This window comes from Xenopus laevis, chromosome 3L, assembly GCF_017654675.1.
Source record: "Xenopus laevis strain J_2021 chromosome 3L, Xenopus_laevis_v10.1, whole genome shotgun sequence".
NCBI classification, from domain to species: Eukaryota; Metazoa; Chordata; class Amphibia; order Anura; family Pipidae; genus Xenopus; species Xenopus laevis.
The window spans coordinates 88,528,012-88,546,737 of NC_054375.1; the positions used below are offsets into that span (position 1 = coordinate 88,528,012).

At 35.7% G+C, this 18,726-nt stretch overlaps 1 protein-coding gene across 23 annotated transcripts in view; it reads right to left on the reverse strand.

The window, feature by feature from the left end:
• celf2.L (CUGBP, Elav-like family member 2 L homeolog) overlaps positions 1–18,726 on the reverse strand; it is a 271,162-nt gene that overhangs the window by 41,359 nt on the left and 211,077 nt on the right. For 12 of the 23 annotated variants that reach the window (XM_018250629.2, XM_041584873.1, XM_041584869.1 and 9 more), the window contains 1 exon segment: positions 9,438–9,517. In XM_018250629.2, coding sequence (XP_018106118.1) covers positions 9,438–9,517 — 80 coding nt within the window. 23 annotated transcript variants of the gene reach the window in all.

Consider the following 18,726-nt stretch of genomic DNA (forward strand, 5'->3'; position numbering starts at 1 on the left):
TAAAGACATGCACAATGAAGAAATTCTCATGTTGATTTAGAATCACTGGCTTCCAGCATAGAAACCTTTAAAACTGAAGGTGCTAAATAATTCAGCCTGACAATAATTGCAACTGTTGTACACTAGACTGGTAGGCTCGCTGTGATGTATTCACCAATAGACTGTGTTTAAAAATATAAAATATAAGGCTGTAGCCCAACAGACGTTGAAAAGGGTTTATCATAAGACTTGATAACAGACAGATGGGTCTGCTCTAGAAAAACCAAAAGAAATAATCATAAATATAGTAAATATAGTAAATTATAATACAATGCTGCTTGCCTTGGTATCCTGACTACAGCCACACATTCCATTTCTGGGAGCTATATTTTATTGGATTGCATAAAAACAATTTCTGGATTGCATACCCGTCTTATTCATTCTTCTCTGCCTGCTCCATATTTCACAAGTTTGTGAATTTCCAAAGCAGAAACCATTATCAAAAGTGTAATGATACGAGAAAGCTATTTTGTATAAGATGGGCTTTTTTATTGTTGAATGAAATGTGTTCCCTGGTAATGAAATATAAGAGAATCATATCTAGCACTCTTGAACCAGTTAAAGAACACACAACTGCACTTCAGGGAATATTTCCCTCAGGACTTCTGACCCCCAAATTGAATATTAAGGATTTTGATGTTAACCCCTTGATGGCTGATTTACAATGTTATATGTAAAGTTAAAAAGAAAGATAAAGTTATGTCTGAAAACAAAAAATACCCACTTTCAATTCTTCTCAAGTAGGGATGCACCGAATCCACTATTTTGGATTCTGCCGAACCTCCGAATCCTTCGCAAAAGATTCGGCTGAATACGAACCGAATCCTAATTTACATATGCAAATTAGGGTGGAAAGGGGAAAACATTTTTACTTCCTTGTTTTGTGACAAAAAATCATGCGACTTCCCCCGCCCCTAATTTGCATATGCACATTAGGGTTCGGATTCGGTTCGGCCAGGCAGAAGGATTCGGCCGAATCCGAATCCTGCTGAAAAAGGCAGAATCCTGGCCGAATCCCGAACCGAATCCTGGATTTGGTGCATCCCTATTCTCAAGTCTTCTATATTCCATACATGTTCTCCTTAATTAAGCTTGTTATTTAAATATAGCTTTGCTTCTTACTGTATTTTTGAATGTATGCTGACCTTAACAGTTTGTGCTTTTGGTAATGTTGTTTCAGGTATAGGCTCTACAATCCGGAAACCTATTATGCAGAAAGCAGAGATATATGGCAAGGCCATTTCCCATAGAGAGTACATAAAACAATAACTATGGAAAATGCAATGCAATGTAGAGATGCACTGAATCTACTGTGGCATTTGGAGGAATCCCAGCTCTTTTTGCAGGATTTGGATTGAAGTGCATCCAATCCCATAATTCCATGAGACTTTAAAACCCTCAGCAACTGAACGTGGCAAAAATAAATGGATGATTGATTGAATAAGTAAATGAGGGTTAAAATGTAGTCAGTATTAGATCTAATCTTTAATTGATCATTAGACATTAAACTAATGCAAAAATTATGGATTTGGGGCATCCCTAATATAAGACAAACTCTACTAATACAGGGGCAAGTTTACCAACATTGGAGATAACTGTCACCAGTGATGTTGCCCAAAGCGACCAATCTGATCTTTACATTTGTTTTAGAACTGTAAGGGGACAAAATCTAATTGTTGATTGGTTGCTATGGCAAATATCACCAATGATATTTATCCCCAATGTTAATAAACACACCACATAGTCTGATTTTCCTTTAAAGGGCAACTGTCATTACAATGCAGAATGATGCAATCTGTAATCAGTGCTTAAAAGATTTTTTGTAAATGTAATATGTAATATCTAATTAATTTGCAACAGAACCCTAAACTATTAATATTCGGGTGTTAAAAACAGCTATCACAAAATTAAATCGCAAAATTCTAAATTTTATTCAGAAATTATTTTATTTTAAACCTATTTTACTCTCCTGCTGCACAAATGTCACTTGTGCCATGCGTCACACTCTACAACTTGGATGTTTTGATAGCATTATTGAGTTATTTGCAGCCGGGTGAATTGTTGGGTTGACTGAGCAAACAAATAAAGCATTTACATTTAAAAAAATAAATAAATATCAACTACAGTTTGGGCAAATGTTTATAACTATAGTTCCTGTTTACTAGGCTAGTACTCAAGTATCTTCTCCATGTCCATGATCAGGAAATATTTTTATATTTTTAAATCATAAATGATTATGTAAGCAGATATTGTTGTATTATTTTGAAATTGGAATAACCCACGCTGCTTTTTTTATACTGGAAAGTCCATTTCTAATGGCTAATCAAAAGCTCAGGTTATCTAAGCTAGTGCTAAATGTGACAAATAGGCTGATATATTCTGTGCATTTTACAGTTCCTGATTTTGGAATTATGATTTACTTTGGTAACCAGATATTACATAAAGCAGTTGCCACCTTGCATTTTAAATGATTTGCATAGTATGGTGTTGCCCTTTCTCAGCAATGAGAACAAATTCTCTTAGTGCTCAGGAATGAAATATGGCAGAATGACCCGTGTAATTATCATGAGTTTTGTAGCATATCAAAGAGGAATTCAAAGCTCATACTGACAGAAGGCTATACTGCTCTGTGATAAAGCATATCTAATACTCATGTGAACGGAATAACAGTATGCCATTTAAGGATATTATGGTACATGCAGGGAAATTAATTCCTCTGGTTATCTAGAAAGAACACTTGATAGATATTAAAAAAAACTAAAATATATAATGCTGCACTCAAACTGACTCAAGGCTTGAGGCCAGGTACCTTTCATGGCCTAGGACACAAATGGTGGATTAAGAAGCCTGTGTCTTTTGATTTATCTCCAGCTTAATTTCTCAGTAATTTTTTTCAGGCATTTTAAAATAGAATAACTTTTACTGATACCAGTTTTCTTTGTGGGTTGTAAAGACTGCCAATTCAAATATTATACACAAGTTCAAATTAATATATAAGCATAAACATTTTCAACTCCATACAATTATAAAATATAATATCCATATTGTTCCTTTTTTTAACTTTCATTATACCTGTACTAGGAATTCGTTTACGGATCCATGACAATATACAAGCACAAGGGTGCTGCCTGGGTGCTTCTATACAGGTCACAGAACTCGAAAAGGAATGCCTTTCTTTACGCTTCATCATAGAGTTAAATAAATGATCACAAAACATTCTATTGCTGAATTTGTTTTATGAGACATTAGATATTTAAATTCATAAATAGTGTCCGGGGACTGATGATAAGACTATTGTGTTATAGATTAAGGGTTGATTCACAAAGCATCTGTATTTTTTATTGAGTAGAAGCAAAGGTTACCTCTCTATTAAAAGATACAGGTGCTTTACTATATACTGAATGATTTGTGCAGAAAAGATCTTGTCCAAATCATTAATCACAAGTCACCAAGGGGTATGTTTCACCTTATAAAAGACAAGTGCTTTGAAACAGGACAAGCTTTATGGTCATGTGTCATCCTTATATTTAATATTTCAGAGTTCCAATGTGAAACTACTGTAGCTTTATTTGTTATTTTTTGCCCTGCTGGTGCTACTCAGCATATTGTAAACAATCAGAATATGGAGACAGTGTTTGTGTTGCGAAACAACTTGAACTTTTGTCATACATGCACAGGTTAGAGTTTCACTTGATTGCAAATATATTGAGAAAAACAAACATGACAAGTTATTGCAGAGTTCCATGACTTTATAATGCCATTGAACTGTGAGGTGACTTCTAGCTCCATATTATATATATATATATATATATATACAAGGACCCGCACTCCAGTCTTAATAAAAGTGTCAATTTTTATTCATACTTGTGCATCCAACGTTTCGACCCGCATTTGGCCCTATATATATATATATATATATATATATATATATATATATATATATATATATATATATATATATATATATATATATTGCATTATATTGTGGGCACTTGAGTATTACTTTAGGAATGATATAATGCAATTGCTTTAAAATGGGAGGATATAGAGAGAGACTCAAAAGCAGGAAGTTTGGCAAACATTTGTTGTCAAGTTAAAATTCATATTACATTTTTAAAATAACTGTATGTAGTGTCATGTTTGTTAATATGCAGTCTAATTAATAAACTAAAATTAAACGGCATATCATATTAACAGTGGAATTACATTTTCTGCTTGAACTTCCCTATTCCAAGTCCAAACACATTGTACTTTAGGAAAGCTAAGGCCAGTTAGATCATTAAACATGACTGGAGTGTCTGGAGCAGTGCACCTGACACCAGGACAAATGACAGACTAAGTAGTTTTTAAATGTGCTTTGGACACAAAGTACTTTTAATGGGAGATGGCTAGACTCCAGCTACTGGCTCTGTATTAGTCACTGCAATTATCAATACTAATTAGCGCTTCACACTACAAAATGCCACATGTAAACACATTTAATGAATTCCCTGTTAAGAAACTGTTTACTTCCTGATCTCTACAGGCTTTACAGGGAGAAAATAAAAACTACTGAGAGTTGACATGGACTTACCAAATATTACAATTCTACAGACTGTTTATCAAGTATAAATCTACAATAAAAGCTTGCTGCAGTAGGCTATACTCTTAATGTATTTAAGGTAGCCATATATTGTGCTGGCACTAGAATTGGGAATACAGGTATGGGACCTGTTATCCATAATGTTCAAGACCTGGGGTTTTCCGGATAAGGGATATTTTTTAATTTGGATCTCCATACCTTAAGTATACTAAAAAATTATTTAAACCCAATACTTTGTTTTGTCTCCTATAAGGATTAATTATATTTATGTTAGGATCAAGTACAAGGTACTATTTTATAATTACAGAGAAAAAGGAATCACTTTTGGAAAATTTGATTTATTTGATTAAAATAGAATCTATGGGAGACGGCCTTCCTGTAATTTGGCACTTTCTGGATAACAGGTGCCCAGATAACAGATCTCATACCTGTATATTTATAGGTTTATGGGGGTATTTTCCACTTTCTGACTGAATAGCACAGGATTATTTATTTTGGTTTTGTGGAACCAAATTTAGGGGCAGATGTATCAAGGGTCGAATATTGAGGGTTACTTAACCCTCGATATTCGACTGCCGAATAAAAATCCTTCAACTTCGAATATCGAAGTCGAAGGATTTTGCGAAATTCCTTCGATCGAACGATCAAAGGAATAATCGTTCGATTCGAAGGATTTTAATCCATGGATCGAAGGATTATACTTCGATCAGAAAAACCTTGGAAAGCCTATGTGAATGGGCCCCCTAATGTATGGGAATCTTTGCACTATGTGTTTTATAAGGCAGAAGATGAAAAAGATGGCATATACAGTAGCTTAAGAATGTGTGGTAATGAGGCCCGGTTTCCCTTACAGTTGTTGCAGCTGCATGGCTGAAGAATCATGTTTGCCAGTTAGTTTTCGCAAGCAACTTATTAGGCTTATCTTGTTTACTTGCTTGCAAAGTGCAGAATACTGAAAGGATACCTGTAGATATAATTTGCTGCAAGCAAAATGTATCAACAGAGTTATGTCTGGTCCTTACAGCAAGCTCTGGATTGGTTTTAAACCTTAAGCTGGCCATACATTTAAAGATGCCCGACGAGCGGATCTTTCCCTGATATGCCCAACTTGAGTCTATATTGGGCTTAACCGATTGTTTGGCCCTTGGACCAGGAGCGAGGACCGTATCAATGAGCCAATGTGGTGCTCCCCCCGATGGGCTAAACCTGTCTGATCAATATCTGATTGATTCTTGGTCAGATTTTGGTCAAATAGGCCCATTAGGTCCCCATATATGGAGAGATCCGCTTGTTTGGCGATGTCGCCAAACGAGCGGATCTCCCTCCGATATGCCCACCTTGAGGTGGTTAATATCGGGCTGATCCGATCGTGGGCCCTAGGGCCCGATGATCGGATCCTAGCGTTCGCAAACGGGCGGTCGGATCGCGGGACCGCATCAACGAACAGATGCGGCCGCGATCCGACGGGATTTTTAATCCCATCCGATCGGCCAGATCTCGATCAGGGAAGCCCGTCGGGGGCCCCCATACACGGGCCAATAAGCTGCCAACTCGGTCTGTCGGCAGGTTTTATCGGCCCGTGTATGGCCACCTTTATACACATGCCAGAAGGACTGAAATAGCAACTTCTATTGTCCCATGTATGCCCACCTATAGGCTTAAGATAAAGAGAAGATGTTTCAACCATAAAATGCCTCTGTCTATGGAACATTTTGACAGTTCATAATTTCTGTTCAAAGTAAATATTACAAAACGCCATTTATTGAATACATTTCTCTATTTTTGACTACAGCAGGAGAGAAATTGGAACTGAATTAGCTTTATAGTCTCCTCATTAGACCTATGAGATTTAGAATTGAAAGTGATGGATTTATTCTAAATCAAAAATGAAGCTTTTTATCACAATCACATGGCGATCAAGGCTCAATTTGATTGTCATAGAGCTAAATAGATGTGATTGTTAACAGACTGGCAGGGTATGACCAGATATGCCCTACAATTCTGTTAGACCTTCATAATCAGATTTGAAATTGACTTTGTTTGTTTCAACTTGTGGCCAGTTGTGGGGTTGTTCAGGGCAAAATCTTTATTGCGATTAATGTCCATAATGACAAGATTATTATGCACATATGAATATATTGCCATTATTTTTTACATTAATTGCTATGCACAGAGATGAAGGAATTGTCCTAAAAAGAAATCATTTTGATTACAGGATTTTCAACCAAAGGTCAAAACCGCTGCTTGCAAAAAGAAGATAGATTTACTCTGCCAATCTGATTACATCTGGAAAACGGAAAACAATTAAGTTATGACATTTTTCATGCACTGTGCTTTTCACCTCTCATTTAACAAAGCTACAGATTAATGGGTCACAACATGATGCCATAATGATGATTTAGTACCCAACATGCTCTGGGAGAGAAGCACTGCAAACAAACAAACAAACAAACAAAAGAAAGAAAGAAGTGTGCGAGTTTGTGAACAGGTTTTGATTTAAAAACACAGCACAGAAAATCACAATGTCATAACTAAAATATATCTATACACAGATACAATATACAGAACACAGTTTACATGCATGCTGAATTCAACCAACAACAAAAGCTTAAATATTTAGATTTTTGTGCAAAATTTTGAAAGACCACAACAAGATCAATAAGTAAATAGTTTGTGTATAATTTAGAATGTATTTGATATATAACTGTCAGAAGCTACAGTTATATAATTCCCTCTAACATTGTATAAGGTTAACTATTAGCAGAACTATGTTATCAGTATGAACAAGTGTCATTAATAGAGTATCTAGGTGTATGCTAGCTTTATAAATGATGGTAAGTTATGGCATTATCAAAAATAGGTGCTGGATTTACTGTAAAGGCCTAGATAACAACCTTTAACTCTATAACTACTGGAAGGAGACAAATGCAGTACTCAAAAAGTTTTTAAAAATTCTGTGATGACTAGTGCAAAAATTTTGTGAAAACTAGTGCAATAACAGTGTTACAAATCAATTTGTTCGTTTCCTGGAATTCCTGGAATTCATCAATAAATAAAATGCTAATTTATTAAATAGCAAACAAGGAAATATAGTAGGCTACTCTCTTAGTTATGGACTAGGTGCATACTTAACAGAGTATAGATATATGCTTAAAAACTATACATAATTGCTTGTGTATTTACTTGTGACTATTTCTAATTACTGAAGAAAAAAAGATATCACTTGGTTTTTTAGTAGAGTGGGAGTTCAGTTACAATGAGAAAACTCAATAGGAATTCTTCAAATTGATTGGGAAGTTGTACATTAATTATTATTAGGATAAGTAATATGCATGCTGGCTCACTGTCATTCCTTAAAAGCATGTATAAGCTTGAGAAATCTTTCTGTATTTCTACAGACCTTACTTGCTGTTCACGGGAGGATCTAAATGTTCATTATCGTGCTAACAATTTTAGCACTAATGGTATAGAATCAATCTTAAGTATGGAAAGCCAGTGAAGCATGTGTAGACAAATGCTCTCCTTCTGTATATTTTAAAGCATTAATTTGACATAGGGCAGTCACTCATTATCAGTAATGTTTCAAGGGGTTACTAACAAAGCTGTTATGTAACTATTGAAAACATGATTATTAATTTACAGAGTCCAAAGCCCAATAAATGCTTTAAAATTGTAAAAGCAATGGCAATCCCTATACTTTTTGGATTTGACATTATAGTGGTTGTAAAACCCCATAAATTAATATAATATTAGACTCTATAACAAGGATGGGCAACCTTTTGAGTTCATGAGCTATACTATTTCTAGGGGCATAATTATAAAATAAAAATAGATTCACAATGTTTGTGTTTTTTTCCCCAGGCAAAATGTCCTCATTTATGGGCATTTATTAATATTGGCAACAATTTCTTCTTCTGCAGAAGTGCTCAAATATATTGCCTTCCAAGGGCTGGCTATAATTAGGCTAAATCTTTTTCATACAGAGGTGGTATCATTATATAGAATCAATATGGCAATTGCAGCAATATTTTATCAAAAGCATGAACATACACACTCTCATTAAACATATATACATACCACCATACATAAATTTGTATTCAAAAGGAACATAAAAATTCTGTTGAAAAAAACTTGGTCTAATTTTGTAGTCTATAACTATGCAGATTACAGCCATTGGCAACTAACAATATTTTATAATGCATTTTGTTTTATTACCTCTGTTTTGAACATTGCATTGTCTTCTTGCAGTGGTAGTTACTTTTACCCTGGGCTTGAAATTAATGGAAGATGTTCCCTTACACAATATGTGAACATAAGTGCTAAACTGCACTAATGTAGTTGATCAATGCTCATAGCAACCAATCAGGAATTTGCATTCAAGTTCTGGCTTGTAGTCAACTGTAGTAAATGAATTGCTGATTAGTTACTATTGCCAACTAAATATGTGCACATCTCCTGTGTTTGTAGATCACAGCTGGTGTGGGAAATTTAGAAATACAGTACAGAAGTCAATGTGTTCTCTGACCCAGTTAATTTGCAAATCTTCTGTATTTGACTGCCTTCTTTTGCAAATTATTGTGTAAACTGTATGTGAATTAATTTGAACTAAAATCATCTACAATATGTAGTGCTGTCTTACCTGCCAGCCATAAAACTTGCAATGAAACAGCAATAATAAACATTGTAAGTTGCGACATAGACATGTGTGGTCTTTGCATCTTAGTTGTCATGTTACAGTTTGTACATGAGAGAACAGCTTTTGCTTTACCCAATTATTTGCACAAAGAAAACAAAGAAAGGGCAGATGATACAGTACCTCCATGGTCTGAGACTGGTGCATGGCTTTGATTGCATTCTGTGCCATTGCCCTTGTAGAAAATGTAACAAACGCACAGCCTGTGGGGACAAGGGGACAGGGAGCAGGAAAGACAAAAAAACAACAAGACAAAAGGGTTGGACGCTTGTTAAACCAACACAGTCTACGAGAACGGCCACAAGACGACACTGTTCTCAGTAGTACATAAAAGTAACAACTCCTCAAATATTTTAGTGGTTTGGTACTTACAGTGTTGACTTGCTAATCCGATCATAGAAGAAAGAAGAAACAAAAAAAAAAAAACAAAAACAAAATGGGGAAGTGTTCTTTTCAGCCACAGGATGTTACAGTTATTTCAAATATAGCTTAACCAGGTACAGTTCAATTGACTCTTAGGTGTGAATTGAAATCAGCAAAGGATCAGATGCTTTGGAAGGTAATCATTTAGAATGTGGACTTGCTTTACTAAAAAGTGTTGTTCTAAGATTTGGATATAAGGGATTGGCAGACGAAATCTACTGTATATAACATTTTATTTTCACTAGAGCTGAAGTAATTTGGAGCAATTAAGGTAGCCATTTCTGGAACCATAAATTAGGGTTGGGTCTGCATCTGGGATATCGCTACAATTATAGAGTAAGTAGATATTCAGTGGGGTTGTCCTGCATCACAATTTAGTTGAGGGATTGAGTAATTAGTGGTACTATTGTATTACTGAGTAGTGTGTTCCTTTTGGTAGCCAATAGTTTGAGGTTGTTAATTTTTATCCAGGAGGAATTAATAATTCAGTTTCTCTTTCCACTAAAAAAGGACAACAATCATTTAGAACTGTGATTTAAAACTCTCTTCCTTCCAGCAACTGTAAACTACTTGTACTATGCCCTTGGGACATACTGACACTGTTGTTCTCAACAGCTAGAGGGCTGTATGTTTGACACATTTGATGTAAAGTATTCCATTAAAATTAGAGGGGCCACGGTAAAAAGCACATGACAATAAATCAATTCTAGAAATGTTTGTGTTGGACCTTATAAAATGGTTGCTCATGTACATACACAAAAACATTTCTTAGCAGTGCCCTTCATACATGACTTCTAAAATGTTGTTCTCCAACTCTTAACAAATACATGTTGACATAATGGATCTTTATTCACAATGGAAAGTTCATTGTGACATTTATGCCTGAATAGTGCATAGACTATATACAACAATTTTGAAGTTACACCGGTAACATTACATATAGACCATGCAATGCCAGTGCAGCTAACCAGTTCAGATATGAGACAAGATAAGAAACTTAAAATGTAACTTTTAGTAATAGTTGTTAATAAAAAGGCATAACAGTATGCACACTGCTCCCAATTCAAACGGTGCATTCTTCCTAAAGCTTGGAAGCAGTGTGGGACCGTGTCCTTAAAACACATATAATTAAAAAACCATAGGCATCAGGTGGAGTAGTGGGGGTAAGTATTAGTAGCTGAATAATTTAAACAGAGTCCGCTACTGCTCAATGTAGACTCGAGGAAGACTATCCTAGTACCCTCCCTTCCAATCAATTCCCCAGCACAATTTCTAGATATCTACGCAGGGAACGAGTGGGAGCTGGTCCCCCACTGTCCACCTATGCCGCCCACCCTACACGTTTCGGCAAAGATTTGGCTTCTTCAGGGGCATAAGTGCTCCCACTCATTCCCCACGTAGATAGGTAGAAATTGTGCTGAGGAATTGATTGGAAGGGAGGGCACTGGGGTAGAGTTCCTAGAAACTACATTGAGCAGTAGCAGACTCCATTTAAATTATTCAGCTACTAATACTTACCCCCACTACTCCATCTGATGCCTACAGTTTTTTAATTATATGTGTTTTAGGGACACGGTCCCACACTGCCTCCAAGCTTTAGGGAGAGTGCACCGTTTGGTTTGGTACTGCTGGCAGCATGCATACTGTTTTTATTAACAACTATTATTAAAAGTTAAGTTTTAAGTTTATCTTGTCTCAGATCTGAACTGGTTCACTGGAAGAACACTGGCATTTCATGGTCTATATGTAATGTAACTGGTGTAACTTCAAACTTCAAAACTGTTGTAACTTCAAAATTGTTGTATATAGTGTAACGTATTTAATACTAACCTGCGAATCCAGGTCATACACCTCATATAAATCGAAGGGACTCATATATATATATTTTTTGTCTCTGACAAGTGCATAGACATCATGTTCGTTGCACAAGTAAAATCAGATTATTTTCTGCAAATTGACGCTGATTATGCTTTGTTAAATATATGCCACTAAAGTGATGGCATATCTGAAAATGAATCTATGAAGGATAGCACTTGCACACTTAAAGATATTATACCAGGAATGAGTGAACTAGAGTACACCTTAAATACATTTTAATGCAATATTTTAAAATATACTTTGTATGTGTTAGGACCACTGTGAGATTTTGCAGTTAAAAAATGGCCTGCAGAGATCCCAGATATCATGTAAAATGATGAATTAGAAAAAAAAAACAAGAAACAATCCTAGAGTGCCTCCTGATCATGAATTAGATGACTGTGTAAAACACAGAAAATAATCTTGCATACAAGAAGTTACTTAAGCAAAGAACACGTTGTGGCATGCATATGCTATTAAAGGTTGTCATTTTCCATGAGATATAATGCTTAACCCTTTACCTGCCAGCCATTTAGATGTCATGCCCCTTGCAGGGAAGTTGCAGAGTGCATTGATATAGATTCTACTTTTCTGCGTTCCATTCAAATTAATGGAAAATGTGTTACTTAGCAACAGCTGATTCCAGAGCAGACCACAGTGCTGTCATAGAATGGGTCAAAACAAGGGTTTTACTTTAAAAAGGTAACCATAGGAAACTAAGGTTTTATTTTATAAAGCTTTGGAGAACTTCGTTTTCAGAATGACCCATGCACACAGAATGTTTTTGTTTCTGTTCTATCTTTTGTCATTAAACAGTAGAATCACTATTTATATTTTAATGAAATGTTATTTTTTTATATTAATCTACCTCTAGTTTTGTTTTATATTTCCTCTTTCTCTGCTGCTTGCTCATATGAAATGACCCTACAACACTCCTTGTTTGAGACTTTGCTCTCAGTCCCCATTTCTGAAATTTTTTTCCCCTTTGTGTTAAAATCCTCATAAAAATGTGAACATAATGTAAGTATATACACAGTACATATGCACACACATTGTATTTATAGGTCAACTTTAAACCAATGGAAAATAATCGTTACCCTGAATTGATTTCTGCCATTTCACTTAATTTATTTATTTAATTGAGCCTTATCTGTTGCCACTTCCTATTTGTATATACAGTATACTTCCAAATGAATTGCTTTGGAGGCTGGGATACATAATCCTTTAATGCTACTCACACCACAGCCAGCTTCTGCGTGGGTCAACTGCAACACTTTCAAGGCTCATTGCCCTCCTAACTAATAAAAACACTGGCTTTTGAAATTTCCATTTTATTCATCAAGCACCCTTGGGTATCATGAAGAAAAAGACTGTGAAATTAATGCAGATTCTGGCTGATTTTGTAATAATACTATGGCTCACTAAAAGCTTCACCAGAGCAACATAGACATGTTTGACTCGTGCTCTCTAATGACTTTAAGAGTGCATTGATTTTCAGCTTCTTTAGCCTGCACAGTTTGAACTTGGGTTTCACAGAATAATTTAGTGTTCCACTCAATTTCCTCAAAACATTATTATTACTACTTAAAAGATTTCCAAATGAAGCAAATCTAAACACTGAGTGGTTCCAACATATTGTCATTTCAAGCTAATGCACAAAATCTTGTTCTTGGCAATGCACACATTTCAGCTGCCCCAGTGGCCAGAACACAATGAAACAATTATTTATTTATTTTGGCACTCTAGCATCTTACAGTCCATAGATAGGGCCAAATCAATCAGCTCGGCTGTAAATATGCTTAATTTATTTTTTACGCTTCCATAGCTTACTTCTGATAAGATTATAAAGTCATAACTGTAATTAACCATGGAAGAGAAATAGAAAAATAATTTAAGCCCAGCCATACATCATAAATACCAGGACTATAACAGAAAGGTCAGATGTATATGTGCAACATATATGTGTAAATAGAAGCATTTCTTAAACTACCCTGCATGTGAAGGACAATCTCCTGTTAGCAGCTCAGAATTAATCTGCGTAATGTAAAAAAAGAAAGAAAGAAAATGTTGTTTCATCCTATCAGTAAGCTTTCAGATGTGCCTTTTACTTCAAATGTGTCCTGCCAAAGGCTGATCTACTGTGTGAAGTGCAGCAGCATTTTACTTGGCCCTTATATGTGATATATAAGGGCAATGGTTTTTGTTCTCTTTCCTTAAGGTACATTTGTCAGAGCATTTAAAAAAATTTCACACAACAAAAATATTATTGTTTAGCATATCATCTTTTTGTCAAGTTACTTATGGAATATGTTTAATTTGTTAACATTTCTTCTGGTTCATTTTTTAATGTCAGGATTAGGCCGAAGTTAATATATATGCTACAATGTATTGACGCACTTTAGATCTCTTCCACTCTGGTTATGGATGTAGGAAAATGTGTAGCAGTAGAGTCCACCGAGACATGAATATGTGATACTCATGCAGTCACTATCCATGTCACTTAAAGCCCACATCACTTCCAGTCAAATTAATACCTTTCCTCAAATGGTATGTGCAGTAAATTCAAGCACCAGTCTCATTGTATATACTATGCTTAGGAACTAAACTTGTTTAGAGGTTTGTGATGTTTTTTTATACCTCAAATGAATTCACAACTCAAATCAGTAAATTTGGGGTGAAGAACCCAAAAATTAAAATTATTCGTGTTTTTGGAAAAAAAAAAACTTGAATCGCTCCAATTAATCGAGTTACGAGCCCAGCGAAAAACATCTTCAAATGGTTGAAGGGACCTCTGGCATTCACTTCTACATGACCTTGACAGGTTTTAGCTGGAGTATTTTCAGATTTGAGCTATTTCCAAGTTCGGGGTATAATAAACCGAAAATTCGAGTTTTGATTGAAAAATACCCTTGAAAAATCCAATTTTTCGTGTAACAACCAACTCGACCTTTGATAAATAATCCCCTAAATGTATATGTTTATATGGTTTTATCTAATTGTTCTAAGAACTGACTGTGCAGGTATTAGGAAGAATAAAAATCGTTCTGACTTATTTTAGGAGAATAAAGGAGAGGATATATTTTTATTAGTAGCTATTAAACTTTGAATATATGGCATGCCTCTGTGATTATTTCTAAAACAAGCGTTTCATATAGAATATACATTTTCTGAAATTGTGACAGTATGTGTAATGGACTAAATAAAATATACGTATTCCAGCATAGCTGGAGGAACAGGTGTTCTAATTTAACACAGGATCTAGCACTTAGAGGTTACATTTCATAGCTGCTGATTTGATTTTCAAGATCATTATCTTATAGTGGTATGTACAGATTCTGCACTCATGAATAACATGCCACTTTGTTGCCTAGGCATCCTGTTAGTTATTTAATTTGATCTTATTATCCATGAGTGTGTTCCATACTAGCAATTACTAAACTAAGGTTAAGAATGCATAAGAGGCATGTAAAATGTCAACAAAATCAATAAGGCACAGTGTACTCATTTGCCACATTTTCCAATAGCAGTATGCTGGTTGAAAGCTACTCGGAGATGTTGCAATTAGGCGATCTTGAAATAAAAATATTAGCTCAACAATAATGGTGCTTTTATACAACTAAGGTGCTCCATGAGCGTGCTTCTTTTGAATTTACTGATCAATCAGTTTACCTTTTAATGTAAAATGCAATGCAAATATAAAATTCCATTTGAAAATCTTCTAATTGCTTTTAAGATCAGTTGTTGGAAGGAAGTCTGTTATGTATATTTTAAATACACAGAAGAATATAGATTCTTGCTGTAAAATAGAGTTCATAGAATTCTCTTTATTCAAAAAAGGCATGCTCTGTAAAGTAATTCTATTTGCTCACATGCCTGAAAATCAGTGTTAATACATTTATCAGCCCAACATGATCGGGAACACAAAACAATTAACTTTTTTCAAATCAAGTCATTTCTTTAGAAATAAGAACATGTAGCCATTTCTGCATGTATGGAGGAACCCCATACAGGAGAGAGGCACTGAATCTGTTCATAAAAGTTACAACTTCTTTAGAAAATGAATACATTGCAGAAACAATTTAAATGTCTCCCTAATTTACTGAAATGGATGCAGTATACAAACGGTTGACAAAACAGCAAAAAAATTGTACCAGCTCCAAAAAATATAGTTCTCTGTATACACATATATCTCAACTGGCACAAAGGGAGGATACTCTCGAAATTAGGAGCTGGTTTGGGCAAATCTAAAAAAAATATTTTACTGGACAGCTGTTACTTGTTAAAAGACTTATAATGATGGTGCCAGATGTGTCTTTGCTCACAGAGAAAATTGACATTATAATTATATAAAATGCCAATTTTAATGTTTTATGTAGATTCTTACAGTGAAAATGCTCCACAAGTTCTTTTAAATATGTAAAAGGCAGTTATAATTATATAGAATCTACCCCTTAACAAGAAAGCACTTAAAATTTACTTTTTATTCCAAGTTTAAATGTCTTCATCTGCAATATGGATCATAGTATATTTCCTGAAAAATTCAGTAAGGCAAAAGCTTTTCAGACAAAATCCCTTTGCATTTAAACACTGGGTGTGCCTTCCAGATACCACGGGTCCCCATTTCTAAGGAGACTTATAGTAACAAGTATCCCTTTCATAGCTCTCATTAATGAAACACGCTAGTGTGGGAGCAAAATGTTTAAATCATGCCCACATTGGTGTAGTAAGGCAAAATAACAAGACCTGACATATTAGAGCAGTAAAATATCAAACACCACTACCCCTCATTATTTTCCAACTTGGTTGGCTTGCACATGAAATGCCCAAATAGCGTTATATATGGGAGAGATTCTGCAAAGCCTCTGAAAGAGGACTTCACACCACTGGTTCACTATAAACAATATATAACTAGCCACTCCAGAAGGAAATTTAACAGCTCTAGACAATGCATAACTATTTAAAAATAATGTTATCAAGGGTCATTTTAAACATATGGGAATACAAACTAATGATGTCTAGAGACAGGGCAGCTCTAGAACAGTCTGTACTGATTAAAAAAAGATAAATCTGTACCCGAGTCTATCTATTGTATTTCTTAGCTCCAATTGTAATCATTATAATTTCTGTGTCTCTTCTGCATAGCCCCCTTCCCATATTTATGTCTCTGGTTGTTCCACAGTTTATGAATATGTATAATGATTTATGTATAATGATTTTCGTTTGTCACTTGATCTGTGTCCAAAATTCTGTGTGTATGTAAGGAGGCAAAATATGTTTTTTATTTCAGTGTAAATAGTTTGGCAATATGTTAGTCAGCCAGCAGGTGGCAACAAACCATACAGTTGCTTTGTAAGGGAATTCCTCCTGCAGCTGCAGGAGTCTATAAAAGGAAGTGTCAGAGCTGGGGACTTCCCATTTGACCTGTACAAAGAGGGCTGCACTAAACTTACTATGGTTAGCAGGAGTACGGTGTGCCAGGACCACCTTAGAGATGGTTAGGTAGCTGTTAGGGTAGCAAGGGCAGTTATTGGTCCCGAAGAGAAGTTAGTGATCGGGGTTAGAGAGACAATGAAACAGTGTGCTGGGTAGCCCCATTACATGTATATACTGTACACTCACACAAGTTCCACAGACAGTGACCTTCTTCCCATTGTGTTTCTTACCACATGTCACTTAACCTCTGCATATTTATACTTATTTATTAGATATCCTCCCTGTACATACTCTTTTACATTGTACAATTGTACAGTTCTGCATATTTTAGTAATCCTATATAAATAAAGTTGTACATATATATATATAAAATCATCCAAAACGTCATTGTAATAAGCTTGAAAATGTAACTAAACTGTTCTGAAAGCTTGCCTTGATCATCTAAGTTAAGGTGGCCATACACGGGCCGATAAAAGCTGCCGACAGACCGAGTCGGCAGCTTATTGGCCCATGTATGGGGGCTCCCGACGGGCTTTCCCGATCGAGATCTGGCCGAAAGTCGGGCAGATCTCGATCGGATGGGATTAAAAATCCCGTCGGATCGCGGCCGCATCTGTTCGTTGATGTGGTCCTGCAATCCGACCGCCCGTTTGCGAACGCTAGGATCCGATCGTTGGGCTCTAGGGCCCACGATCGGATCAGCCCGATATTGCCCACCTCAAGGTGGGCATATCGGAGGGAGATCCGTTCATTTGGCGACATTGCCAAACGAGCAGATCTATCCATGTATGGCCACCTTTAGCCAATTAAGGTGTCGCCCGTACAACACTTTTTGTTATATCTCATGAAGTATTAGGTTAGTGGCATTTGGGGAATTATGGAGAAGACCATATTTCAACATCTATAGGTCTGGTTTCAGGGTTCTAAAGGCACAAGATATTTCAATACTAGCCCCCATCCCAATGCAAAAGCAGTGCATTACAGTTAAACAAGGGGTGGGGGGTTAATTATAACATAGCTTTAGGGAAATGTCACATTTTGATTGCTGTACTACTCTCAGGAGAAACTCTGATGATCAAAATTGCTGAATGGCTGTAAGCTACAGTAGTTCTCTTAAGTAATACGAATACACTGCCTATGGGATATTTTAGCAAGAGTAACTTGTGTGAATGTAGAGTTCATTCAATTGCCTGTGGTCCTTGCTAAAGCGTGCTATAGGCAATGAGATTTCCTCAGTAGCATGGGGACACCTGTAAGCATTTTTTTATTTATTTTATGTATATATTTTTCATGTTTAGTGCAGCACTTCTTTCTGACTGGAAATATGGCATATGTGTGCCTCATTGCTCTTAGTGTGTGTAAGCATTTTCTTTGTGTCAATGGTGGGGGTTGTGCTGCCTTGTTGTAAAAGAGCAAATAGGCCCTAGTGCTGAACATTAATTGAAAATGGTGTTGTGGGACCTGCCTCCAAAATATAAAGCCATCTTGCATCGAATTTAAATGTGCTGATTTTCAGGTTCGTACATAATCAGCTCAGAAACAGATGGAAACTGTTGTCAGAATTGATTTGATTTAGTTAATCAGTGGGGACCAGAGTTGCAAATTGACATTTAGACCTTTCCTCTCTAGCTCAATCCTCTTGGATTGTCTTGCTTTATGAGTCAATTGTGCCAGAAATTTTGTAAAACAATTTATTTCC